This window comes from Vipera berus, assembly GCF_964194415.1.
Source record: "Vipera berus genome assembly, chromosome: 1".
Taxonomy (NCBI): domain Eukaryota; kingdom Metazoa; phylum Chordata; class Lepidosauria; order Squamata; family Viperidae; genus Vipera; species Vipera berus.
This window is the reverse complement of record NC_138202.1, coordinates 53,009,942-53,033,874: the sequence shown is the minus strand read 5'-3', so window position 1 is coordinate 53,033,874 and position 23,933 is coordinate 53,009,942. Positions and strand designations below refer to the sequence as shown.

At 41.4% G+C, this 23,933-nt stretch overlaps 1 protein-coding gene across 6 annotated transcripts in view; it reads right to left on the bottom strand.

Annotated features, from left to right (window-relative positions):
• Positions 1 to 5,967: 5,967 nt before the first annotated feature.
• Positions 5,968 to 23,933, bottom strand: part of AREL1 (apoptosis resistant E3 ubiquitin protein ligase 1) — a 30,678-nt gene continuing 12,712 nt past the window's right edge. For 5 of the 6 annotated variants that reach the window (XM_081313219.1, XM_081313217.1, XM_081313215.1 and 2 more), the window contains 15 exons: positions 18,437 to 18,606; positions 18,177 to 18,357; positions 16,872 to 17,119; positions 16,446 to 16,523; positions 15,886 to 16,027; positions 14,929 to 15,050; positions 12,616 to 12,691; positions 12,020 to 12,129; positions 11,557 to 11,736; positions 11,310 to 11,435; positions 10,666 to 10,795; positions 10,421 to 10,479; positions 9,386 to 9,475; positions 8,823 to 8,998; positions 5,968 to 8,603 (listed from right to left, as the gene is read on the bottom strand). In XM_081313219.1, the coding sequence (XP_081169345.1) occupies positions 8,501 to 8,603; positions 8,823 to 8,998; positions 9,386 to 9,475; positions 10,421 to 10,479; positions 10,666 to 10,795; positions 11,310 to 11,435; positions 11,557 to 11,736; positions 12,020 to 12,129; positions 12,616 to 12,691; positions 14,929 to 15,050; positions 15,886 to 16,027; positions 16,446 to 16,523; positions 16,872 to 17,119; positions 18,177 to 18,357; positions 18,437 to 18,606 (1,991 nt within the window). In that variant the 3' untranslated portion in view covers positions 5,968 to 8,500. The remainder of the gene's footprint in view (positions 8,604 to 8,822; positions 8,999 to 9,385; positions 9,476 to 10,420; positions 10,480 to 10,665; positions 10,796 to 11,309; positions 11,436 to 11,556; positions 11,737 to 12,019; positions 12,130 to 12,615; positions 12,692 to 14,928; positions 15,051 to 15,885; positions 16,028 to 16,445; positions 16,524 to 16,871; positions 17,120 to 18,176; positions 18,358 to 18,436; positions 18,607 to 23,933) is intronic. The other variant, XM_081313220.1, reaches the window with a different exon arrangement.

Sequence of the window (23,933 nt, the reverse complement as noted above, 5' to 3'; positions counted from 1 at the left end):
CTGTCCACACTGCCTGGTGCCCACCTGCCTGCAGCACCTCCTATCACCCTGGAATCCCTGCCAGTCTGGCCATGCTTCATGGTGCCTGCCCATGACACCCACCAACACCCCCCCAGCCCGCCCCATGCTCCATACAACTCCCCACTCCTTTCCTGGGACTCCTAGCTCTTCCCATTTAACAATCTGCATAGCCCTGGGATTACAATGGCAACTAGAACTGCTGGGATTGCTGTGGTTAAACAATGTGGTTATACAATATCATGCTTTACAACTGCATTACACAGCCACAGAAATTGCAGCCCCAATTGTTGTTGTAACCTGAGACTACCTTTAGACAAGTCAACATAAAACATAAGAGTATTTGAATACTGCTTTTTAGTGATGAATGCAATGGTGGCATAATTTTTTTTCCTGAAAGTAACTTTTGCTCTGCAGGCTGCCAGTGCAAAAGAGCACTGAGCTGTATTAAAAGATGTTGCAGAAACAAACCCCAACTATTAAGTAAAGGCTGAATTCAAACTCTACCATTTTGGGAAGGTTGGGTCAGAGTTCCACGAGTTGTGCGATACATATATCCTATGGAAACAATGTAGCTTATACATGTTTAGGCTTACTGCAAACTCAAATATAACCAGCCAAGGAACATGCAAGCCATGTCAATCTTTAATCCAAGTTAAAATTATAACTCTGAAAAACTCATGATTTGGCCAGACTTTCTTGAATTGTTTTGTCTGAAATTTAAATTTGCAAAATGAAATGGGCTCTTTATAGGCTTTATTATGTAATCCTACCTACCAATTCTGAGGAGCAACAGTATAAACTGTTTCCTTATATGAGCATTATAATAAAACATAACCCCACAAGTATGTGGGCAGCAATATCGCTTAATATGTTCCAGTTTAGATGTGTCATAACCTCAGCTGCCTTTGAAATATCAGACGCCACACTAGCAACAACAAAATCAACTTTGTCCATGACTTTGACAAATGCACAAAATTGGCAGTTCCTCTTACAGCTCTCACTATCTTCTCTGTGATTGGTTCTAGATGATAATTTCCCTAAATTAATTTTAAAAATGGCTTAACAAAACCTGCAAAGCACTCAGTGGTGCCATTTTCATAATAGAAATTGTAACAATATTTTATTAGGCAAGTCCTTCATTTTTTTATCATACATATTAGTGTAATTTAGAACATCATTTAGAACCATGAAATAAGATTCTGTAACCCAAAGGGAAAGCTTCAACTTGATTCATCTAAATGGCATTATCCTACATTGAACGAAGAAGTGCTTGTAAGAGGAAAAATTTAAAATCCACTTTGTAACACAGCATGTCAGTAGCCACTCATAAGGAAAAGTAATCATATAGTTATCCTGGAATGGCAAAAGTTCCTCACTATGTCTTGATGTGACATAGACACTCCTCATTGGCAGAGTACTGTAGGGAAGAAAATTGTTCCAAGTAGCCTAACCATCTGTAACTGATTTAGCAGTTGGCAATGAGGAACAAACCTTCAGAGAGGTCACCAAAGCTTCCTGAGTCATAACAGGATGTCTTTTTCCCACTGCTTTAAGTCCAAGACATGTGTTTAATTGTCTTTTAAGATTATCTTCTCCAGGACTGAATCATGTGTTTGTCTTTTAAGATTATCTTCTCCAGGACTGAATCATGTGTTTAATTGTCTTTTATGATTATCTTCTTCAGAAGTGAATTCTACTTACATTTACTGTACTTTCATCCTAATCTTAAATTACAGAGATATATAGCATTGATCTTCAAAATTAGTTTGCACTGCTTGCTAGAGTTCAATATGCCACAGGCATCCAGAAGGAGGGCCAAAAAGTCAAGATGGTGGAAGCTCCAATTTTTTTACATTTATCATACTCACTTTGCTCCATTAAGTTAGACTGTGGAATGTTGTTTAAACAACTTGGAGATTCATTTTACTTTTAGAAGGCATGTGCTTAGTTGTGCTTTAGACAGAGAAAACATAGACGTACATATACATGTGAGTGTTGGTAAGATGACTCCTGAAATATTATTATACATCTTCTTGGATAATAGACTTCAAGGGTCAAGCAACTACACACAAGCTCTGTTCAAATGTAATCCTAAAACTCTTCTTTAGCATACTGCATAACCCAAAGCAAACTTCACACAATTTCTGCTCAGTCCTTGGTACAACTGCTGGTCAAAGACTTCTAGCTATTTTCAGTTTCTATAATCATACTTTAGTTTCTTTTGTATTCTAACTTGTGATTGAATTCTTTTCCACTTTACTAAAATAAGGCAGTTTTGCTCATCAATCAGAAGCTGTCTTGCTTCTGTTAAAATGAAGAGTATGCATCAAAGCTCAAGCCAAACATTAAACTGTGTTTAGCTTTCTAAAATTTATCACTGTATGTTGAAGATGAAAAGCAAATGATATTAAAACCTTAACCCTAATCCTAACCACACTGGCTCAGCCACAATCTTTTAAAATAAAATCAAGAGAAATACCTACTCTTTTCACCTGCTTCACTGTGGAAATGGCATGGATGTTTGAACAGCCACTCTAAGTTTGAATTGCAATAGCAAATGTTTGAAAAAACTGTATAAACTCTGAATGGATCAAACATCCAGTGCCATATCCTTTTGCTGTGGTTTAAATAAAATAGCCTTGGCAACCTTCAAAGTTACCATAAATGTTAACTTTATGATAAAATTTATGATTCCTCTTTTTTGACTGTATGAGCAAGAAAACATAACATATTATGTCTATGCAAGGCATTTATCAGAGCTGCTTCACATAGCAGAGCATGTTTCTGGAACTACATCTTCAAAGCAATAAAGAATCTGTGCCTTTTGCTTTAAAAGCTATCCTGTCATCATATACATGTATATCCCCAGACAATTACTGTCACTGAGATATGCGAATGCATACACGTGGAAAGAGCAGGGAACAACTTTTGTAGCAGCCAAACAAGTCGTCTGACAGCTCTAATTCTTCAACCACAACCTGTACGGGAGAGAGATGGTTTGATGTAATGGTTATGGCATCAGGCAGCAATTCTTATGACACCAAGCCAATAGGGTGACTTAGAGCCACTCTCTCTCAGCCCTAGGAAGGGGCAATGACAATGCATTTCCAAAAAATTTACCAAGGAAACTGCAGGGAGTCAACACTAACTTGAAGACACAAGAAGAAGAAAAAAACAGCCCCCTGTACAGGCCTCTTAAGGAAGCATTTGAAGATGAGAATCACAATTCATTTTTTATAATCTTAAATACTGGGATGAGTAGAGGCTATTTTAGACTATTGAGACTTTTGCTTGCACCACTTTAATCAGGCAATCATTTTAAAGTACTGATCCTCCCTCTAGTGGTTATACTGCTGTCCGTAGGTCTTCCAACAAAGCTAGCAATAAAATACCTTCTGGAATTACGACAGAACTTTCCTGTAAAAAACTTAACAGGATGAAAGCTGCTCTACAGTCATTAAATTATGTTTCTCATTATTCTATAATCCCAATTCAGTCTGTAGAGCAAACGGTATTGTAGTATTACAGGTAGTCCTCATTTAGCAACCACAATTGGGATTGACAACTCATTCATTAAGCAAAATACCGGTAGTTGCTAAATGAAACCATGACTGTGCTTATGATCTTATTTCAGCTTTCCTTTATAACCTGCAAAGATCATAAATACAAGGATTGGTTGTAAAGTTACTTTTTTATCACAGTTGCAACTGCAAATGATTGCTAAATGAGGCAATTACTAGACAAAGATTACCTATAACACATTACATTTGTTTTTATTCAAGAGACTGATTTTTGTGTTAAATAAGCGGCCCATATGAATGCTTGTTGTTACTTTTAAATAGGCCATATTAGCTATTGTTGGACTCCCAATAGTTTTATCTGTAACTGGGTTAACATCATTCCAAGCACCTACCAAAAGGGCACAAAACAATTTACTATCTTAAATTTTCTATGATTCTTCATCAGACCAAAGAAAATGACAAGCAAAACTTAGGCCATGAGCTTTATCCATGAAATGGAAAGACAGCCTCAAGATAGAGGTTGTAGCCTACCTGCCGCTGTTTTTGAGAGGTATTATTGGCACTGGGTTATATCTGGTATTTAATAACAAAAGTGATAGCCAACGTGCTTTTCCAAATTGTGAGCACACAATGCCATTTTCATTCTGCTTCCTCTTGGAAATATATAGTGAATTTTTGTCCTTAGGATCCAACATGGATATATTTTTTATATAATTTTAATAACAATGTTGTTTTGAACTGAAGCATAAATAGCAATAATAGCAAGAGCTTTTATTAACACCATTTATTGGTTTGGGTTTTATGAGTATTCATTTTATCGTGTTTACTGTCCGGCAAGGCTGTATACTGTCGCCCTGCCTATTTAACTTATATGCAGAGCACATCATGAGAAAGGCAGGGTTAGATGAATCAAAAGTTGGAATTAAGATTGCTGGGAGAAATATCAACAACCTAAGATATGCAGATGATACCACTCTAATGGCAGAAAGTGAAGAGGAACTGAAGAGCCTCTTGTTGCGGGTGAAGAAGAGTGCAAAAGTTGGCTTCAAACTTAACATTAAGAAAACCAAGATCATGGCATCCGGCCCTCTCAATTCCTGGCAAATAGATGGGAAAGAAATGGAGGTAGTGACAGATTTTATTTTCCTGGGCTCCAAGATCACCGCAGACGGGGACTGCAGCCAAGAAATTAAAAGATGCTTGCTCCTGGGGAGGAAAGCCATGGCAAATCTAGACAGCACACTAAAAAGCACAGACATCACCCTGCCAACAAAAGTGCGTATAGTCAACGCTGTGGTCTTCCCAGTTGCAATGTATGGCTGTGAAAGTTGGACCACAAGAAAGGCTGAGCGCCAAAGAATTGAGGCCTTTGAACTCTGGTGCTGGAGAAGACTCCTGCGAGTCCCTTGGACTGCAAGGCGATCAAACTGGTCAGTCCTAGAGGAGATCAACCCTGACTGCTCTTTAGAAGGCCAGATCCTGAAGCTAAAACTCAAATACTTTGGCCATCTAATGAGAAGGAAGGACTCACTGGAGAAGAGCCTAATGCTGGGAAAGATTGAGGGCAAGAGAAGAAGGGGACGACAGAGAATGAGGTGGCTGGATGGAGTCACTGAAGCAGTAGGCGTGAGCCTAAATGGACTCCAGGAGATGGTAGAGGACAGGAAAGCCTGGAGGAACGTTGTCCATGGGGTTGCGATGGGTCAGACACGACTTAGCAACTAACAACATCACCTAGAATCTTATGATCAGGCGACAGACACATTTTGGTAAATGAAATAAACAAAAAATATACTACTACTATTACTCAAAAATGATAAATATTTTTTACATCAAATACAGTCCCAAAATAAGTAGAACTCACTTTTCACTATAAAAAATTAACTGCATTTTAAATTACCTAAACCACAGGTGTCAAACTCGATTGTGTCACACGACGTATTGTGACTTTTTTGCCTTTGTGGAGCCGGGGTGGGCATGGCCTGCACATGACACATGCAGCCCATTGGCAGCCAGTTGGATGCCCCTGGACACATATTCGTAATTAAAGCAAATTGTAATCTCTGTGGTTACGATCCTAAGGATATGAGATAGTAGCAATTCATCTCTAATCATAAAAGTAACTTTTATCATAATGACAGCAAATTATCCAGTCCATGTTGGGAGAATGCCAATTAATATGAAATCCACTAAATGATACTTAGATCAGTGTCAGGCAAGGCACATGCACATTTTTCAGAAGGGGTGACAAATGCATGGCTTGCTGTTACTTTACTTGTGAAGTTTAGAACTGCATGATAGTAGTTAGCAAACCAAAGTATGATTGAAGAAATACCTGAGGAAAGATCTTCCCTACCCACCCATTCCATCATATCCCACTTCATTATTTAAAGCATCCTGTCTTAGAAACACTGAGAGACAAATCATATTTCAAATATTTTATTTATTGTACAAACTATTTACATGAGAGGCTAACATAATCTTGCTGAACCCTACCTGAAACTGGCCACTGGGAACTAGCCCTGACCAAGCTAAAGTAACAGGTCTTGATATTAAAGCATGCAAGACAGTCTTATATGTAGGGCATCCTATGGTATCCAATCCAAGAGACAGAGATCTATGGGAGCCTACGCCACAAACTAAATCTCTATCCCTGGAATTATTCCATATTGGGTGAAACAAACAAGGACCAAATAAACATTAAAACTTATTCAACACTCACATGTGTGTGCATACACACTAGAGTTGGTTTACAGCACAGCCTGCATCATGACACACAAGAAGAACTGGAGTATTATGACAGGTTTAGGAAAGAATAAGCAGCAAGGATTTAGGAAAATGCACTGAAATTATAAAGTACAGGGACAAACATGACCCCGTTAACTAAGGGAATGCTGAGATGCACAGAGTATATTATTAGCTAAGAACAAGGGGCGTCTACCACTGTTTTGACTCTGCTTACGTAAAAAGAAAATCCTTGGCTTCTGCAAAGAGGCAAGAAGTGCCAAATACATTTATTAATAGAGTGGTTTCAAACAGAAGGTGTCTGCTGAATATCCAGCCACTCAGTCCTCAGTTTAAAAAAAAACTGAGCTCTAGAGAAGAAACAAAGGGATTCCTGAGGAAGATGTAGCAGAGCCAGCCTTCAGCCATGCCTGGGAATGCCCTTGGAAGGTCATGGAGCAAAAGAAAACACTGGAAGAGCATCAAGAAACACCCCACCCTCTAAACCATCACCTGGCTGAGCTGTGCAGCATAGGCTTTGTTTGGTCCCCTGGATGAGCAGTGGGCAATGAATGTTTCAAGGCATTTACAAGCCTTAATTGCACTGTCCAAAGAATTTATTCCTAATACAATCAAGATGGTACCTACTTGCTTTAAGCACTTGCTTAAAGAAGAAAAAATGGCTGCCAATGGAAAAAAATACAGTGTTGGTCTCTAAAAATGCCCCCCAAGGAAGGGATCCCTGAATTGTTTCAATACTCAGTATTCCAGCAGTTTTGGCAAAATAATGGCTTGAACTTCTTTATAAATGTGGTACACATTCAAACTAAGAAAAAGTTTACAGTATTCAATGAGGCAGATTTGCAAATTGTCTTCTTTCTTATAATTTGCAAATGATTCAAATGATGATGGAGAAGTAAAGCACAATATTAAATAATATCATAAGATATGCCCATTCTTCTCCAGAAAATTGGAGCCTCAGTGTGTAGCAGAATGACTTATTTTAGCAGGTAATGACACTCTAATAATCTCTAGTCATTGATATCTGTCTCCTTTGACCAGAATAAATGCACTTTAGGTGCCAACAAAATACTCGGCTTTATTATCCAATCAGAGTTTGGCTTTGTTGACAAAAATTGGTTAAGTTACCAGCTGGGATCCCTGAATTCCCACTCATTATTGCCAAGGAAATGGGAGTGCTAAGAGTGTTGCAGCTGCAAAATACTCATCAATAACTTAGGACATTTCACACTGCTGTCCCATTCTAGTTCAAACAGTAGTGCACTGTGTTGCCTTGCAAGCCCATTTCCTCCATGTCAATAATAAACACCTTCAATATCATCTCCTAAAAATATCATGGAATGCTTCTGATGCAGAACACAGGAAAGAAAAATGCTGGAATAACTGCCTTCTTTAACTACTCTCTGCCTGACTCAAGACACAGAAATAACATTTTTGCTACCATTGCCTGAACAGAGGTTGCTAACAAGTGGCTCCCCAGAGTTTCTCAATTCAAACTCTCATGAGCCTTAATTTCCACAATCAATTAGTGAGCATCCACAGGAGAGATTGCAGCATCTGGAAGGCCACAATATTCTCTAACTTCACTGGCAAAAATCAGTGGAAACCCTTCCATCTTTTTACCAGCTTCTCCTCCACCTACTGGGTGGAGGACCAAAATCACTGTCAAGGATTAGCACTTGTGCTCCAGTAGTAGAATTCTTGTTCACCAACCAGAACAACAAGTGACAGCATGCAATGCAAGGTGGCTAAGAAAATTAAAAGCTTTCCTGTAACATCCAAGTAAAAGAGGATTGCTTACATGAAAACTTAGACCAACGCATGGAAAGGTATGAAGACTTCCTGTAATCTGGGGATTCAGGGCTCCCAAACTCATCTAGTCATCTCCTCAAAGTAATGAGTTATATAACTATCCTAGTCTTCTCCTGTACCAAGCTGCAACACTGGTTTGCGTGGTTCCTCCCTTCAGAAATCCCAGACACACCACGCCCATGAAATACAACTCCAATCTCACTCCATAGGGTGAACCCCTATTCATGACAGGTACCATGCTGAGAAGAGAGCGATCAGCATAAGACTCTGAATTGTTCCAATTCACGTGGTGCCTTTCTCTGTCTCTACTGCCTTTCGGATGGGCGAGAGAAGGATCTGTGAAGTAAGACTCAGCCTTGCCCTGAAGAATTAAGGAAGGTAGTGGGTTCCTCCAGTAGGTGTCAGAGCATACCAAAGCCCTCACAGCCCTCACTGATGGCCAGCTGCAACATCTTGTGCACCTCTTCATAAGAATCGTAGGTTGGGAGGCACAGCTGGTTAAAACTGAAAGAAAGAATACAGCTTATAGTATTTATAGTATAGAATGTAAAACATCAAAAGCTATGCTTTCAGTATTTCCTGTGCACAAGAATAGATATTTAACTACTCACAGTACAATACACCCCTGCAAATCTCTAGAAACACTCTAGCAATGAAAAACTTCTGATTATCAGAATGAAGCTTGCTACAGATAACAAAGAATCTCTTAGGTAAGATACTCACCAGGTATGGGCTGTAGGAAGGGTACTGTGTGTTGGAGCTGCAATAATTTGGAAAGATGGACAAAGTGCAGCAAATCCTCCAGGAGGCAGCTGAGAAGAACCAGTGGTAAATTGCAGCAGTCTAGCCAGCTCCTCTTGTGTAAAACTAGACACCACTGTCCAAAACCAGCGCATCACCTGGAAGGTTCAGGGAAACAAAAAAGAATGCCAAATTATTAAGTGAGGAGATGGGCACGTTACTAAATTTATAGCAAAATAAGCACCACAGGTGCCATGGACAGCCAATTCTGAAGATGATCTAACAAGTGAATTAAGATGTCATGCACACACAGATACATACATACAAATACATTTAAATTACAAAGAAAGTACAAATGTTTAATGAACATTTTTAGGTTTACACATAAAGAAGAAATCTATAGAAAATTCAGCAACACAGCTTATTGTTTAATACTTATATTTTTAATTATACCTCCCCTAATTTATGAAGTATTTTTCTCTTTTTTTATAGAATATCAACTTTGTTTTTATCATCACTGAGATGGAGGAAGGAATTCACGCTACCTTCTCTCGGAAGTGCCACGAACCACCCACTACCACAGCGTGTGCTTTGAAATCACAGACGTTGATATTCCCTGTGCCGCACATCAGCAACTGGAAGAAAAGTAAACATCTTCTTAAAAAAAAAAAACCACAAAAACCCTTCCGACATTTTCCTTTCAAACCGCACATTCGGTGAACTTTAAATGCTCAAAATTAAGAATAGGGACGTTTAATAGCAAACTCCGATGTCGAATTGCCTACATAATTATAGCCAAACAACATCAACCAATGAATAACAGAGAAGGTCAGCATTTTCAGAAGTATCTGTAATTTGCAAAATATTCCTTTACAAAAATCCTTTTTTAAAAGTATATATAAGGACCAAGCATAATAATCTCACTTTCTTCCTTACTGTAATAATTTTATGTGAAAGTTATGCTGAGCTAAACTACAGTTTTTTTCTGCTAAATTTCAACAGCACAAATTTTCAAAGTGTGGGGTGGAGGGCAAATGGGTAGCAGGGAAAGATTTCCCACTTGTGAATTAAAGCACAAAGAATGATTCAATTTTCCAGCTAGGAAATTACTCAGATGTCACAGAGATATATATAAAACTCTGTACTTTCCAAACCACAGTAGATTTTCTGCCATAAAGCACTAAGCATATGGCAATTTGAATAAATGTTTAAGTTATCTTCAAGGGCAGGGTTTTCAATTTTTTGCAAGTTGTAAAACCTGCACCCTTACCATTAAGCATTTGAAAAATAATTTAAAAGCCCCTGGCTCCATTTGAGAGATTTTATTTATTTATTTTTTAATCTCGTGGCCTTTCAGGAACCCAGGGTTCTATGGAATACAATTTCAAACACCTGAATGAATTTACAGTATAAAACAATACTACTAAAAAGCAATGCAAGGCAAAAATAATGTTGGTTAAGTCATATATTTTATACAAACAAGACAATCATTCATAAATGGGATTCCAGCACCAACTATTCTACTGTCTCATATTTAACTGAGAATATGCTCTTGTTAATGACAAAGTCCAATTTCTCACCTCAAGTTCATTTTCATCAAAAATAGCCAAGAGGTTTTCAGGAATCAATTCATTGAGACCTAAAAGAGAATAGCATAATAGATAAACAACAACAACTCGCAAAGGGCATTAAAACCCAGATCAAACTTCCTTTTTTTTCTTTTCTTTTAAACAAATAATACTAAACTCTGGAGGAAATAACAAAGCAAAAAAAAAGGAAAGGAAAGGAAAGCAAAACAAATCAAAGAACACATTTTGTGCATTACCTTTCAAAAAATGTTCAACTTCTTCTCTAACTTGGTTGGCTAATCGATACTGCGCAAGCAGATTCAGGTACAATATTTTATTCTCATTGGTCACTGGCATTTGAGCACCCCCAGTTAACAGTTCAACTATCTGGAAAAAATAAAGAGAGAATGTCTGGTGGGTGAAAAAAGTATATCTGTTTCATATGATATCCTTTCCCCACTCTAAATGGGAGACAACTAAACTGTATCTTTCTTGTTTCTTTGTTTGTTTGTTTGTTAAATTTATTTATTGTTGATCTCACCATGGGGCTACTCTAGGCCAGCAATCCCCAACCTTTTGGGTACCAGGGATCGGTTCCATGGAGAGAGGTTTTTCCATGGACCAGAGGGAGTGTGGTTTTGCATGCTGCCTGCATCCCACAGATGGGGCTTCGCTTGTTTGCGTGGCCCGGTTTTTGTCATGCCATGGACCGGTGCCAGTCCATGGACCGGGGGTTGGGGACCCCTGCTGTAGGCGGCTTACAACAATAAAAAAAGAGAAATGAAAAGAAATGTAAACATAGTGAGGTAATGGAACAGTAGAATAAACAATGGAAAAGAAAGCAATGGTACAGCAATATGAGAATAAAAGAACAACAGCTTATCAACAACTGATTTCTCACCTTCTCAAGCTGTCCAGCTCTGTTGTATTTTTCCTCAGCAAAAACTAACTCCATTTCATTCACATCATTATTCAGAATAAAGCAAACCTTAGATTTATAGAACTCTGGGTCATCTGTCTCAAAATACTGAAAGAGAAACAAAATGGAAAGAAGGACAAAATAGTAAACAGATTTAAGACACAGTGCAAAATCTTGATCTCTCCTTCATTTTCTAAAAGAAAATCAAAAGTTTAAGAGTGGTTTTTACCTTGTAGTGCATTCTTAATCCTATGATCTGAGCCAAGAACGATCTTGTAAATCGAGCTTTCACCAGCTGCTTATAAGCTCCTCCCAGAGATGACTCATAAAGACACTTTCCAACCAAGCGCCCTGCAAATTCATATATCTTCAGTCTTAGATAAGAAGGTCGATTAGGATTGGGGTGTACCTACAAACAAGAAAGCTCACAATCAGAATGACCATCAGTAGAGCAGGGATGGACAATTAAGCTTCTACATAAGAATCTAGAAATGTTATGTGGGGCTGCCCCCACTGCCCCGAGTCACCGCTGCCACAGGCCAGACAGGGACAGTCGAAGGGGCAGATGTGGCCTGTGGGCCGTAAAATGCCCATGTCTGAACTAGACTTAGAACTTGGGAGAAGTAAGCCTCTGAACAACAACAACAAAAAAGACACACTATTTCCATTATGATAAATAGAAAGATACCCACCAGTGCTTGATTATTATCACTGAAGCGAGTAAATAGTTGGTTGGTTGTGTCAAACAAAACTTTACAAATCAGTTCAAACCACTCTCTACGAGGACCTCCCCAATCCAAGGCTGCAAGGAAAAAAATTAATTAGATCTTAGGGGAACCTATGCATTCAAGAATGCAGTGATCAAAGAAAAATATATTTCTAAACATGATGTCTTTTAGCAGGGTCCAGAAGCAGGGCCTTCTCTTGCATTGCTCCTGCCCTGTGGGACTTTTTGCCCACAGTGTGAGGCCGGTTCCAACCCTCCTGACCTTTTGTAGGAGCCTAAAGAACTGGCTCTGCCAGTTAGCTTGGGGCCCCAATGGGGAAGCATCACAATGGAGGTACTTGATCAATTAACAATAGATCCCATCTCCTCCTCCCCACTCTGCCCCTGTCTTCCCCATCTGTAACTGTGGTAAGACAAGCAGCCAATAAATATTAAGTTATTTAAAAATAAATAAATAAAAACAATAAAAATAAAAAAATAAAATAAATGAATGCATTGCAGGAAGCCAAAACAGACAGACTTTAACTTTGCTTCCTTCAATATCACAACAAATTAACACACCTTCTTCATCCTGAAAAGTCACTTCAAAATTTTTGCTCCAATCAGAAACAGAAAAATTCCGTGTGGCTTTCAGAGACTATGAATAAAATAAAATCAAGACATATCATGAAATCCAATATTTAATCTATAAATACTGTCACTGTACGGATTTTCTCCAAAATTTCTATCTTTTATCTATAGGAGGATTGGATCTACCTGATCTGAAATTGCACTTTGTAGCCTACTGTGTGGTTTGGTTGAAGGAATGCATGATGCTGAAAATAACAAGGCTTTTGGAGATAGGAGGGCACATCCTGAGATTTGGGTGTCATGGACAGTTATGGTATGATAATGTCAAAGTTAATGTGGACCATTTTAAGTATACAGAATAGGTTGGGTCCAAAAACAACTTTGTGGTTCTCAGCCAAAATGCATTTTATAGACAAGAAATAATAGGCAAACACAAATGGCTAAGTTATTGTGAGATACAGAATTTTATCAAGGGGAATACAAAATAAAATCAAGAGAACAATTGGAGGCTGAGGGATATAGTTGCCAATGGGTTTTTTTATTTATAGTTATCAGAAAAATTTAAAGTAGACAAAGTTTTGTGATAATAAACAGTGTAAGATTGATTTTGAAATAGAATTATGTATAGAATTTGTGTAAAACAGAAAAAAAATCTTATGTTTTCATGATTAGATTATAGAAAGCAGAGTCATGAACTTGAAAAAAGACGTAAATTTATAATTGAGCTTATAACTGTTGTCAGTGCTTTTTTTCTAAAAAAAAAAAAAAAGTTCCCGGAACTCTCATCTTGGCGAACACAGGAGGCAGGGGGGCAGCACTGATGTGGCCGGCTGCTCCCGGGGCCGGAGTCGGTGCGTCTGGTGCTGTGGGAGCAGTGGGGGCCGCTCTATACGGTGGGGATGTGCAAGCTACATTAATTGAACACATGGCACACATCACAAATCAGATTCCTCTTTAATGCACTATTTCTTTGCATGACCGTAGGACATTTTGAAACGCAACTTCATTCTTATGCTTCCAAAGCATTCTTCCTTATCTTCCTGATACATTGATCACCATAAAAATACTCAAGGTCTCTTGGAATAAGAATAAGTATGGTATTTAAGGAACACAAGAGAAAGCATTCACAATGCACAATGTATTTAAATTTCATTTTGTTTGAGGCAACTTCTTATAAAAGAATTGCCATTAATTTGTTTTAATAAAATAATTTAAATCAATTTTTCACTTGATTTCAAATTAAATGAATTATATTGGTTGACAATGAGATAATTTTTTTTAGTACAATTGCCAAATGCAATAAACTGGTTTTAGGTATATGTGTGCACTAATTATTTCAACACCAATACATTTTAACAACATATTCTAAATGCAAATGAATGCAAATGCAAATTATACAATTTTTTTGTGCAAAAATAAAACAAAGTAACAGATTTAAGAGCTGTTATCATTAGTTATCCTTAGATAAAAAATAATTCCATTATCCAAAACTTTGTTATACTGTATTTAACGAACAGATGCTTTGGGATTAAAAAAAAGACTGACTACATTTGATTGTGTATCACCATGGCATTAAAACAAAATTTGAACAGTGTATGAAAAATAAAGGTTCCCTAAACGTCTGCTGGCTATATCCATACATTTTCCTTAATAGCACTCTATTGCCTTTTTTAGCATTTTTTTCAACTTCTCAGCTTAAAAAAGGCAAGGCATCCCGCACCAGGAGCTGAAAGTTTGTTTAAGCAGGTTGCTAGGCAACCTGTTCACACTCAGCCCTTCTTACCCTCCCACTTTTGAATTAGCCCGTACGGAATGCATTTCCTTCGATCTGAGCCATCTGAAGGCCCATCGCTGTGATTCATTCTGCTGCTCTGCAATCTGGCTGCCTCCTTGGTGTGCTGCTGAGGAGAATTTGGCTCTCCGGAACAGTTTCCTTCAGCTTTTTTTTGTGTGTGTGTGTGCAAAAAAAGGTGCCGGAACGCCGTTCTGAGCGTTCTATGGGGAAAAAAGCCCTGACTGTTGTAAAGAAAAATGAAATCATTTCTTTGTATCTTTTTTCTTTTTTAGTTTTCTTTTACTGTTTCTTTCTTACACTTCTATCTCTTTGTTCTTTCTTTTTCTTTTTTCTTCCTTACTTTCTATTAGTTTATATTAGTTTTTACCTTTATTTTTAAAACTTTTAAATAATTATATAGTTTAAAAAGAATATGTACTCTAAATAGTAATATATTTTAAATTATATATTGTTGTTATTCCTTCTCTAGAATAAGTATTTTCCAAAACTTCTACATTAGACATACTCACTGAATCCAGAAGATTAGGGCGGCTGACTTTCAAAGAAATTTTGGAATGAGGTTTCTTCATATGCACCTGACGCAATTCCCTCTGGAAGAAGTTCACTTTATCTTGAAAAGTCTCAGAGCCTCCTAAAATGTATAGGCCCAGAATCATATCTGGAACTTTTCAAAGTCCTCATGAACATTTTTAGTGCAAGATAGAGATTTCTCGGCCATAAGAACCTTAAAGCAGCAATTATGCTTTATCTCTGAAATATATTAACAGATAACCTATGGCAGGTCATACATAATTGTATTTAATTATCTGATTTATACAGCTGCCCATCTGAAGTAAATGACTGCAAACACCTCACAACATTAAAACAATTAAAACATATACAAATATTAAAATAAAACATAATTGAAACAATTTATTTTTCAAAAGATTCATTAAGTAAGAGCAAATCATGACAAAAATAGCCCTAAGCACTATCTTATAGAATAGGGAAATAAAATTTCTATTTATTAACATTTTCTGTCCCTTTTTTTCTCTTTCCCCATCTGAATTTTTATGCACACAAACATCCATTCACACACATAAGTTCTGCGTATTAGAGCAGTTTATATTCCCCATTATGGAACCACTAGATTTTTACAAATGCAGAGAAGAGATAAATAATCTCTCCAAGTAAAGAAATATCCAAATGGGATTAGAAAGTTTATATGGTATGCAGAAAGATATATAATTGGTCTATAATTATACATGTCTTAGTTAAAGCATTCTACTCATCTTTCACATTGATGAATTAATGTCATGCCAAGTTTCGCCTTACAAAGTCGCCTTGCAGCAAGATGGGCAGCAAATGAAAGAATGAATGAATGATGAATGATGAATGAACGAATGGTACAAAATCTATCAGTGGCACAAATGCTTATGATTCGTTACACACCAACCAGTATAGCCTTCTGCTCTGACTCCTTTTACCTATATTTTTATGCAGAGAACGTATAAAAGTGGCCGCCAAGATGTTCCTCTCTTTGCAGCTCAACTCCACAGGAGGCTGAATCCCATCATCCACCACCAATGTCAGCAATTTGTGTACAGGATCAGGCCCATGATAAGAAAACTAACACCAAGAAATGCAAGAAATGGGGGAGGGGGATGGAAGAAGGAACCATCATTCACCAGAAAGCATAGCACATAAAGCAAATGCAGTTAGCAGTGTTTGTGCATATTCTCTTGCCCCACCCCTTGTTCTGGACTGGCTAGCAAAAAAAGGTGATTTATAAATTCCACTTCCCACAGAATGAACCTGTTTGCTCAGGGAAGAAAGAGAAAGTTACAAGGAGAATGAAGTTGAATGACAAGGTGCAGGATGTAGTACCAGACAATACCACAGCAAGTTCCCCAGAATAATCTAAAGTGCCATCTAAAAATCTCATTTAGGCTTGCAAATGAAATAAGCTATTTGAATCCCCTCATGCCACAAACTTTCTCAAAACAAAACATGTCCCACCACTTAGCAAGGTGTTCCACAAACTCACTTTGGTGCCAGGACATACTCGGAAAGTAAAAAGACGCCAAGGAATAATCTTCAAGTAGAATTCCTTCACTGAGAATTGCTTTGAGGCAAAGAAAACAGAAATCGTATTTTCATGAATACATTATTCTGAAAAGATGTCAACAATGAACAAGTCTATTCTTTTTTTTTAATGTGACAAAGGTAATCTAAAGTAGGCTTTAGCCACAACTCAGATTTGTAACTAATATAGAGATGAGCCATGACAACGTGAATATTTCTGTCACCTTGTAGAAAAACTCTGTAGCACAATACACCTGCCCTCCTAACAACCACACTGAGACAATTCTAGAAGATAATTGCTAATTAGAAACATAACAAACAGTGACAATGAGAATCGTGTAAACGTAGTTATTGTCTGAATGGAAGACTGATAAAGCAGCATTCTTACTTTGGGTGAAACGTAGCAATAAACCTTTTTGGGTTTCTTCAATTTTTCAGGGGTCGGGCTATCAGAAGGAGAGTCTTCATCCTCATCCTCAGTAGCGGTGGAAAGTCGTCGCTGAAAGGAGCCCAAATGCAGGGGTGGAAGTTGCCACTGGGTGTTGGTATAGCTACTAGCATTATACAGGTAGGCTTCAAAGTAGATACTGACCCCTGAGGTAGAAACATTACGCTCTACGATGTTCTTTTCATCCTCTGCAAGATGGACAGGTGTAAAGTGTAACACAGGCAAAGCTCAGAATGGAAACACAAGTTATGCAGCTGGGTTTTCAAAAAGGTTGTGGATCTAAAATATTATTTTGCAGCGTGTATATTTTATTGTTAATGAATAAGGATATTTCATAGAGAGCCAATTTAGTCTACAGTGGTGGTTAAGGGATCAGGCTAGAAACCAGGAGACCATGAGTTCTAGTCCTGCCTTAGGCACAAAGCCACCTGAGTAACCATGGGCCAATCTTTCTCTTGGAACCTTAGGAAGGAGGAAGCAAAGCACTTCTGAAAATCTTGCAAAAAAAATGCACTTTTTTGAGTGGGTTGGTTTTAATGTGGGTTGAGTTACAGGCTGTGCCCACTACTTCTGACTCTTCCAGTCATTTTCTGTTTCAAATCTTGCCACTCCATGATGAAAGAGGAAGGAGTAAACATCCAGGAACAACTAAGGAACATTGAAAATATTTGCAAGCCCAAATATATTACCTTAAATTTCAGATGCATTCAGATGCATGTCTAAACAGTGCTGTACTGATATCAATGAAAAATATGTGTACATTTTCAATATTTTGGAAGATGGATTCAGAGAAGCAGAAGAGGTAAATGAGATGGAAATTCCACAAACCCACTGCTTTTCCACTATAGATTTTTTTTAACCAGCAAACTATAAACTATTTTGAAATCATTCATTTATAATTTGCCAACTTTTCTTTATACTTCATATGCTTTACTTATTCAAGGAATGCAGGCAACAAAGTCTATGAAGTTTTATTTTAAATATCTTTCTTTATCATTAACAATTTCAGAAAAAAACTAGCAAGGAAATAATGACAATGCAATTTTCAGTTTCTGTTGCTTGGAAGGTCTTATTTTTATGACAGGACACAAATTAATCAGAAGCCAAAAGGCAGAATGGAAGCATTAGATTTGAGAAACCCAGATTTTTAACCACAGTATGAAGTGCACAATGTTGTTTTGAAGATTATATACCAGGCTGAAGTTCTGGAAGAGCTACACAATGTATAAAAAACTGTTCACTTACCACTGAGAACAATTATGTCAAACTCTCCATTACTAATAGGCTGGTTTTGGTAAGAGATGCAGGCACGGAAGCAACCCCTACGCAGTAGGGTGAGTCTCAGGAAAACTTGGCAAGTCTGTTGATTGGACATCACAGACTTTTCAAACAAAACATCAGAAGGCTCTTCTTCCTGAGGGCCAAGCTAGACAAAATAAATATGGGTTAGGAGACATTGGTATGCTCTGAAGTTTTATGTGAGAAGACATACAGAGTCCACCTACTTCATGGATCAAGAGGCTGTAATTGTGCTCATCTATCAATGATACTGAGTTGCTAGTAGGGTTATCATATTCATCTCTGGGAACTATTTGCAAAGTGTGTGGCTGCCCACAAGTCAGCACCAGAGTGGAGAAATGGCAGGCAATTTTGGTTTTTGAGGGAACTACCATCCCTGAAATAAGAAACACGTTGCATAAATCCCTTATAAAATTACGGTATTTGCAAAGACGTAATGACATGTAGAAATAGGACTGGATACCAAATGAAGCAACCAGTGTTGGCTAACAAACAAAACCAAACATTTCTACACCCCAAAATGAATAGTGAAGAAATCACTATTTCTGGGTTATGGTAATAGGCACAGAGTCAACCCAATGTTTCATGGAGTAACACATATGATAGAACTAATTTCACATTTACATAGCTAAAAAATAAGATTATCTGAATGTGGCAGAATTTTTCGCTTCCTTGGATAAAATTATTCATGGTGATGTGCACCATAAATATTTAAGGACAGAATACGTACCAGGAGACCAAATGTGTAAATTATTAATTCCAGACAACTATAGCGAGTACTATGATTCAGGTTATAGCTAAGTTTGTTTCTGAACCTCTTCCCAGTGGATTGTATTTATTCCATCTTTTTAATTTACAAGGAATCGGACCCAATTAAGCAGATAGTTGACAGGCAAGATAGAGTGGTGAAAACCACAACATGAATCTCTGTAGTCATTGGTGCTCCCTGAACTTGTTTTATTGCAGACATCTCATTACCCAACTAGGTAACATCATCAGTGATGGGAGTGGGGTTTGCTCTGTTTATATAGTAATGGCTTGACCTATCGGTGTTGGTGGTTCCTCGAAAATGATGTTGGTGGTTCTTCTTCCTCCTTTAAATTTCTGGGAGTCTACCTCTGTGAAGATCTGACCTGGAAAGTTAACACAACCCAGGTGGCTAGAAAGGCCCAACAGAGGCTTCACTTTCTTAGGGTCTTGCGGAAGAACAGGGTAGAACAATGGCTAATGACCCTCTTTTACCGGTCTACTATAGAGCGCGTCCTCTCATATGGTATTGTGGTTTGGTATGCTGGTCTGACAGCCGCGGACAGGAAAGTATTACAGAGGGTAGTGAGCACAGCACAAGACATTGTGGGCTGTTCCCTGACACCACTGGATGACATCGCCAGGGCACGTTGCCTTGGAAGAGTGAGGAAGATTCTCAGGGATGATTCACACCCTGGACGGTATCTCTTTATTTATTTATTTATTTATTTATTTATTTATTTATTTATTTATTTATTTATTTATTTATTTATTTGTTCTTATATACCGCCCTTCTCCCGAGGGACTCGGGGCGGTGTACAGAGTAAGGTAGGTATACAGATTGAACAATAGTGAAAAACAATAGTAAAAACAACTGAGACCCCAAGAGCTATCAGGCCAGGCCGGACTGCTGGAACAGGTAAGTTTTTAAATCGCGCCGGAAGGTGCGGAGGTCGGGGGCCATCCGGATTTCGGTAGGCAAGCAGTTCCAGAGGGCTGGCGCACCCACTGAGAATGCCCTCCCCCTGGGGGCCACCAGCCGACATTCCTTGAGCGGTGGCACCCTGAGGAGGCCCTCTCTGTGGGAGCGCACAGGACGGAGGGGTGTTGACGTTGGCAGAAGGTGCTTCCGTAGGTAGTCCGGACCCATGCCATGTAGGGCTTTGTATGTCATTGTTAGCACCTTGAATTTCACTCGGAAGGCAACCGGAAGCCAGTGCAGCTCACGGAGGATAGGTGTGATATGGGAGTATCGGGAGGCCCCCAAAAGTGTCCGTGCAGCTGCACTTTGCACCAGTTGAAGCTTCCGAGTGGCTCTCAAGGGCAGCCCCATGTAGAGAGCGTTACAGTAGTCTAGGCGAGAGGTCACAAGTGCATGGGTGACTGTACGTAAGGCATCCAGGTCCAGATAAGGTCGTAGTTGGCGCACTAGTCGAACCCGGGAGAAGGCTCCCTTGGTCACAGCTCCTATGTGATCTTCCAGGGATAGCTGCGAGTCTAGGAGGACACCCAGGTTGCGGGCCCTATCAACAGGGGGTAATAACTCATCCCCGATGTTAAGGGATGGAATGATCTGAGTATCCTGGCTTGCCGGTACGTACAGCCATTCAGTCTTGTCCGGGTTGAGTTGAAGCCTGTTCCTCCCCATCCATTCCCGGACCGCTTTCAGGCAGCGGGACATCACGTCGAGGGCATCACTGATACTGTTTGGAGTTGAGATGAAAAGCTGGGTGTCATCAGCATACTGATGGTACCCTACTCCAAAACCACGAATGATCTCACCCAGCGGTTTCATGTAGATGTTGAACAGGAGAGGCGAGAGGACCGACCCCTGAGGGACTCCGCAAACAAGAGGCCTCGGGGTCGACCTCTGTCCCCCTGCCAGCACCGACTGCGAGCGACCCTGGAGAAAGGAGGAGAACCACCGCAGAACCGTGCCTCCCACTCCCAGTCCCCTGAGGCGCCGCAGCAAGATACCATGGTCGATGGTATCGAAAGCCGCCGAAAGGTCTAATAAGACTAGGACAGAGGAATGGCCCCTGTCCCGGGCTCTCCAGAGATCATTCATCAGAGCGACCAATGCCGTCTCCGTGCTGTAGCCCGGCCTGAAGCCCGATTGGCACGGGTCTAGATAAACCGCTTCATCCAGGACCTGAGGAAGCTGATGCGCCACCACGCTCTCAACAACCTTCGCAAGGAAGCAAAGGTTGGAGACTGGACGAAAGTTATTCAATGAGGTTGGGTCCAAGGTGGGCTTCTTGAGGAGAGGTCTCACCACCGCCTCCTTCAAGGCGGTAGGGAAGTGACCCTCACTCAGAGAAGCAGAGATGACCGCCAGAAACCAGCCTCGTGTCCCCTCTCGAGCTGCATAAGCCAGCCAGGAAGGGCACGGGTCCAGTAAGCATGTGGAGGAGCTCAACCTCCTCATAATCCTGTCCACTTCCTTCGGAGTCACAGGATCAAATTCCTCCCAGATGACGTCGACAAGACTGTCCATGTCCTGTTCCTCCAACTCTGCCCAGTTGGAGTCCAGGCTGGTTCGAATCCGAGCGATTTTATCCAACAGATATTGACCGAATTCCTCGGCTCGACCCTGTAAGGGTTCCTCTCTCACCTCTTGGTTCAGTAGGGAGCGAGTCACTCTGAACAAGGCAGCCGGGCGATTATCTGCGGACGTGATGAGGGTGGAAAAGTAGTTGGATTTCGCCACCCTTATCGCTGCGAGATAAGACCTGGTGAGGATTCTTAGTCGCAATCGGTCGGATTCGGATCGACTGGATCTCCAACGGCTCTCTAGGCCCCGTCTCCGACGCTTCATCTCCCGGAGCTCCGCGGTGAACCATGGGGCTCGCTGGGATCTGCGCCGGGTCAGGGGCCGCAGGGGTACAACTCGGTCCAGAGCCTCCGTGGCTGCCCTTTCCCAGGCTTCCACTAAGGCGTCCGCCGAGCTGTGAGCAGGGAGTGCATGTGGGTTCCCAAGTGCTGCCTGGAACCTATCAGGGTCCATTAGGCGCCTAGGGCGGTACCATCTGGTTGGCACCGTGCACCCACAGCGGGGGGTGGCAAAGGGGAAGTCTAGCCGTAGGAGGTGATGATCGGTCCATGACAGGGGCGTAACGGTCGTGGCGCCCCCACCGATATCATCACGCCACCGTCCAGACAAGAAGACCAAGTCGGGGGTGTGGCCTCCCTCATGAGTCGGTCCAGAAATTATTTGCGACAGGTCCATGGCCGCCATGGAAGCCATGAACTCCCGAGCTAGTTCGGACGATCCTCCCAGGGATGGTAGGTTAAAGTCGCCCAAGACCATGAGTTTTGGGAATTCAACCACCAACCCTGAGAGGACATCGAGTAGCTTGGACAGGGCTGCCGCTGCACGATTAGGTGGTAGGTACGCCAGCAGCAGGCCCAACTGCGCCCCTGGGCCGTATCTCAGAAGGAGAGACTCACACCCGGCTATCTGAGGGACGGTGGTCTCTCGCGGGCTAAGGGTCTCCCTGATGATTACTGCCACTCCTCCGCCCCTCCCATGGGCCCGAGGCTGGTGCAGCACCTGGAAACCTGGCGGGGCAGAGGTCAACCAGAGGGACACCACCCTCTGGGCCCAGCCAGGTTTCCGTGATGCAAGCCAGGTCCGCGTGCTCACTCTCCACTAGGTCACGAACAAGGTGAGCCTTGTTAACTACGGACCTGGTATTTAGGTAGACCAGCCTGAGCATAGGAGGCTGCACACCTTCACTCCCGGGTCCTCGGGGGAAGTACAGAGGGTCGGAGCGTCTCACCGCTTGTACAGAGCGGAGATGACTCTCCCGGTGACGATACGGCCCTCTGCTTGTGCACCTTCTGCCGTTCCCCACCATCCTGGGAATTAGCTGTTCGTCAGCTTGCCACTGGGCTTTGTCGGCGACTGGTCCTCGTTCTTCACCTTCGTGAACGGTCGTAGGCCTGGCCTGCGCTATGGTAGTTGGAAGGCCCCCCTTCGCCGAACAACCATAGTCTTTTCCCGCCCCCCTCCCTAACCCGACAAAGAACTTAGATAGGAACTTAACCAGGGGCCTCTTGTTGGACTTGTGCTGGAGGCCCCTGACCCTGCCTGGCCATCTCTCAGAGGCCCAATGGTTGGGCCCGTCATCGAGATTCGATGTATTGTAGGCGGGACGCACCCAGGAGAGGGGGGAACTCCTGAGGGCGTGCTCGAATATTGGAGAAGCATAGTCACAGGGTTTTTTTGGGGGGAAGGCGGTCCCCTGGGTGGAGAATTGGAAGGAGGGTCGAGTTGGGTAGGTGGGTATCTGGACCGTCACCCAGCCACTGCCACTTGGCTGGGTGAACCCCAGAAGCAGGCCACTCCCCATCCTCTCACGATGGGTTGTGAATCTGTTTCCGGGGGTGGTCCAGGACCCACTCTGGGTGAAGCATACCCCATAGAGCTCTCACCTCTATGGGGCTGCAGGTGTAAGGTCAAGCCACTCTGCCACCGTGGCTTGCACCCAGGCCCATCATGTCCTGTGGGGCGAGGGTGGGCAGGGGGGTTGAGAGTTGGTAGAGGCAAGATGATGATGGCCTCGGTGGTCCAGTCGCCGCTGTCTCCACTGATCAGCTGCATCGTGGCGTCTTTTGGTTGAAGGTCGGCACGGAGACATCGTCGGCACCCAGGGTGCGGGCCGGAGACGCCACGCCGCGTCTAGTAGTGCTGCCGTCGAGGGTTCTTGGCAAAGGTGGCCGACCGGGGTCTGGAGAAGCTTTCGCTGATGACACTTTCGCTGCTGCTCCGTTGCATAGCTGCTCCCCTGATCCGCGGCGTCTCCTTGGTGTAGATCGGAAGTGCCGCCGCCTAGGGCTAGGTCAAGGTGGTCGAGGAAGGACGAGGCGCTGGCCCTCACTCAAGACGGCTGCAGCGGTTCGGGGGGTGGGCCGGAGACGCCAGGCCGTTGCTGCTAGCGCCGCTGTCAAAGG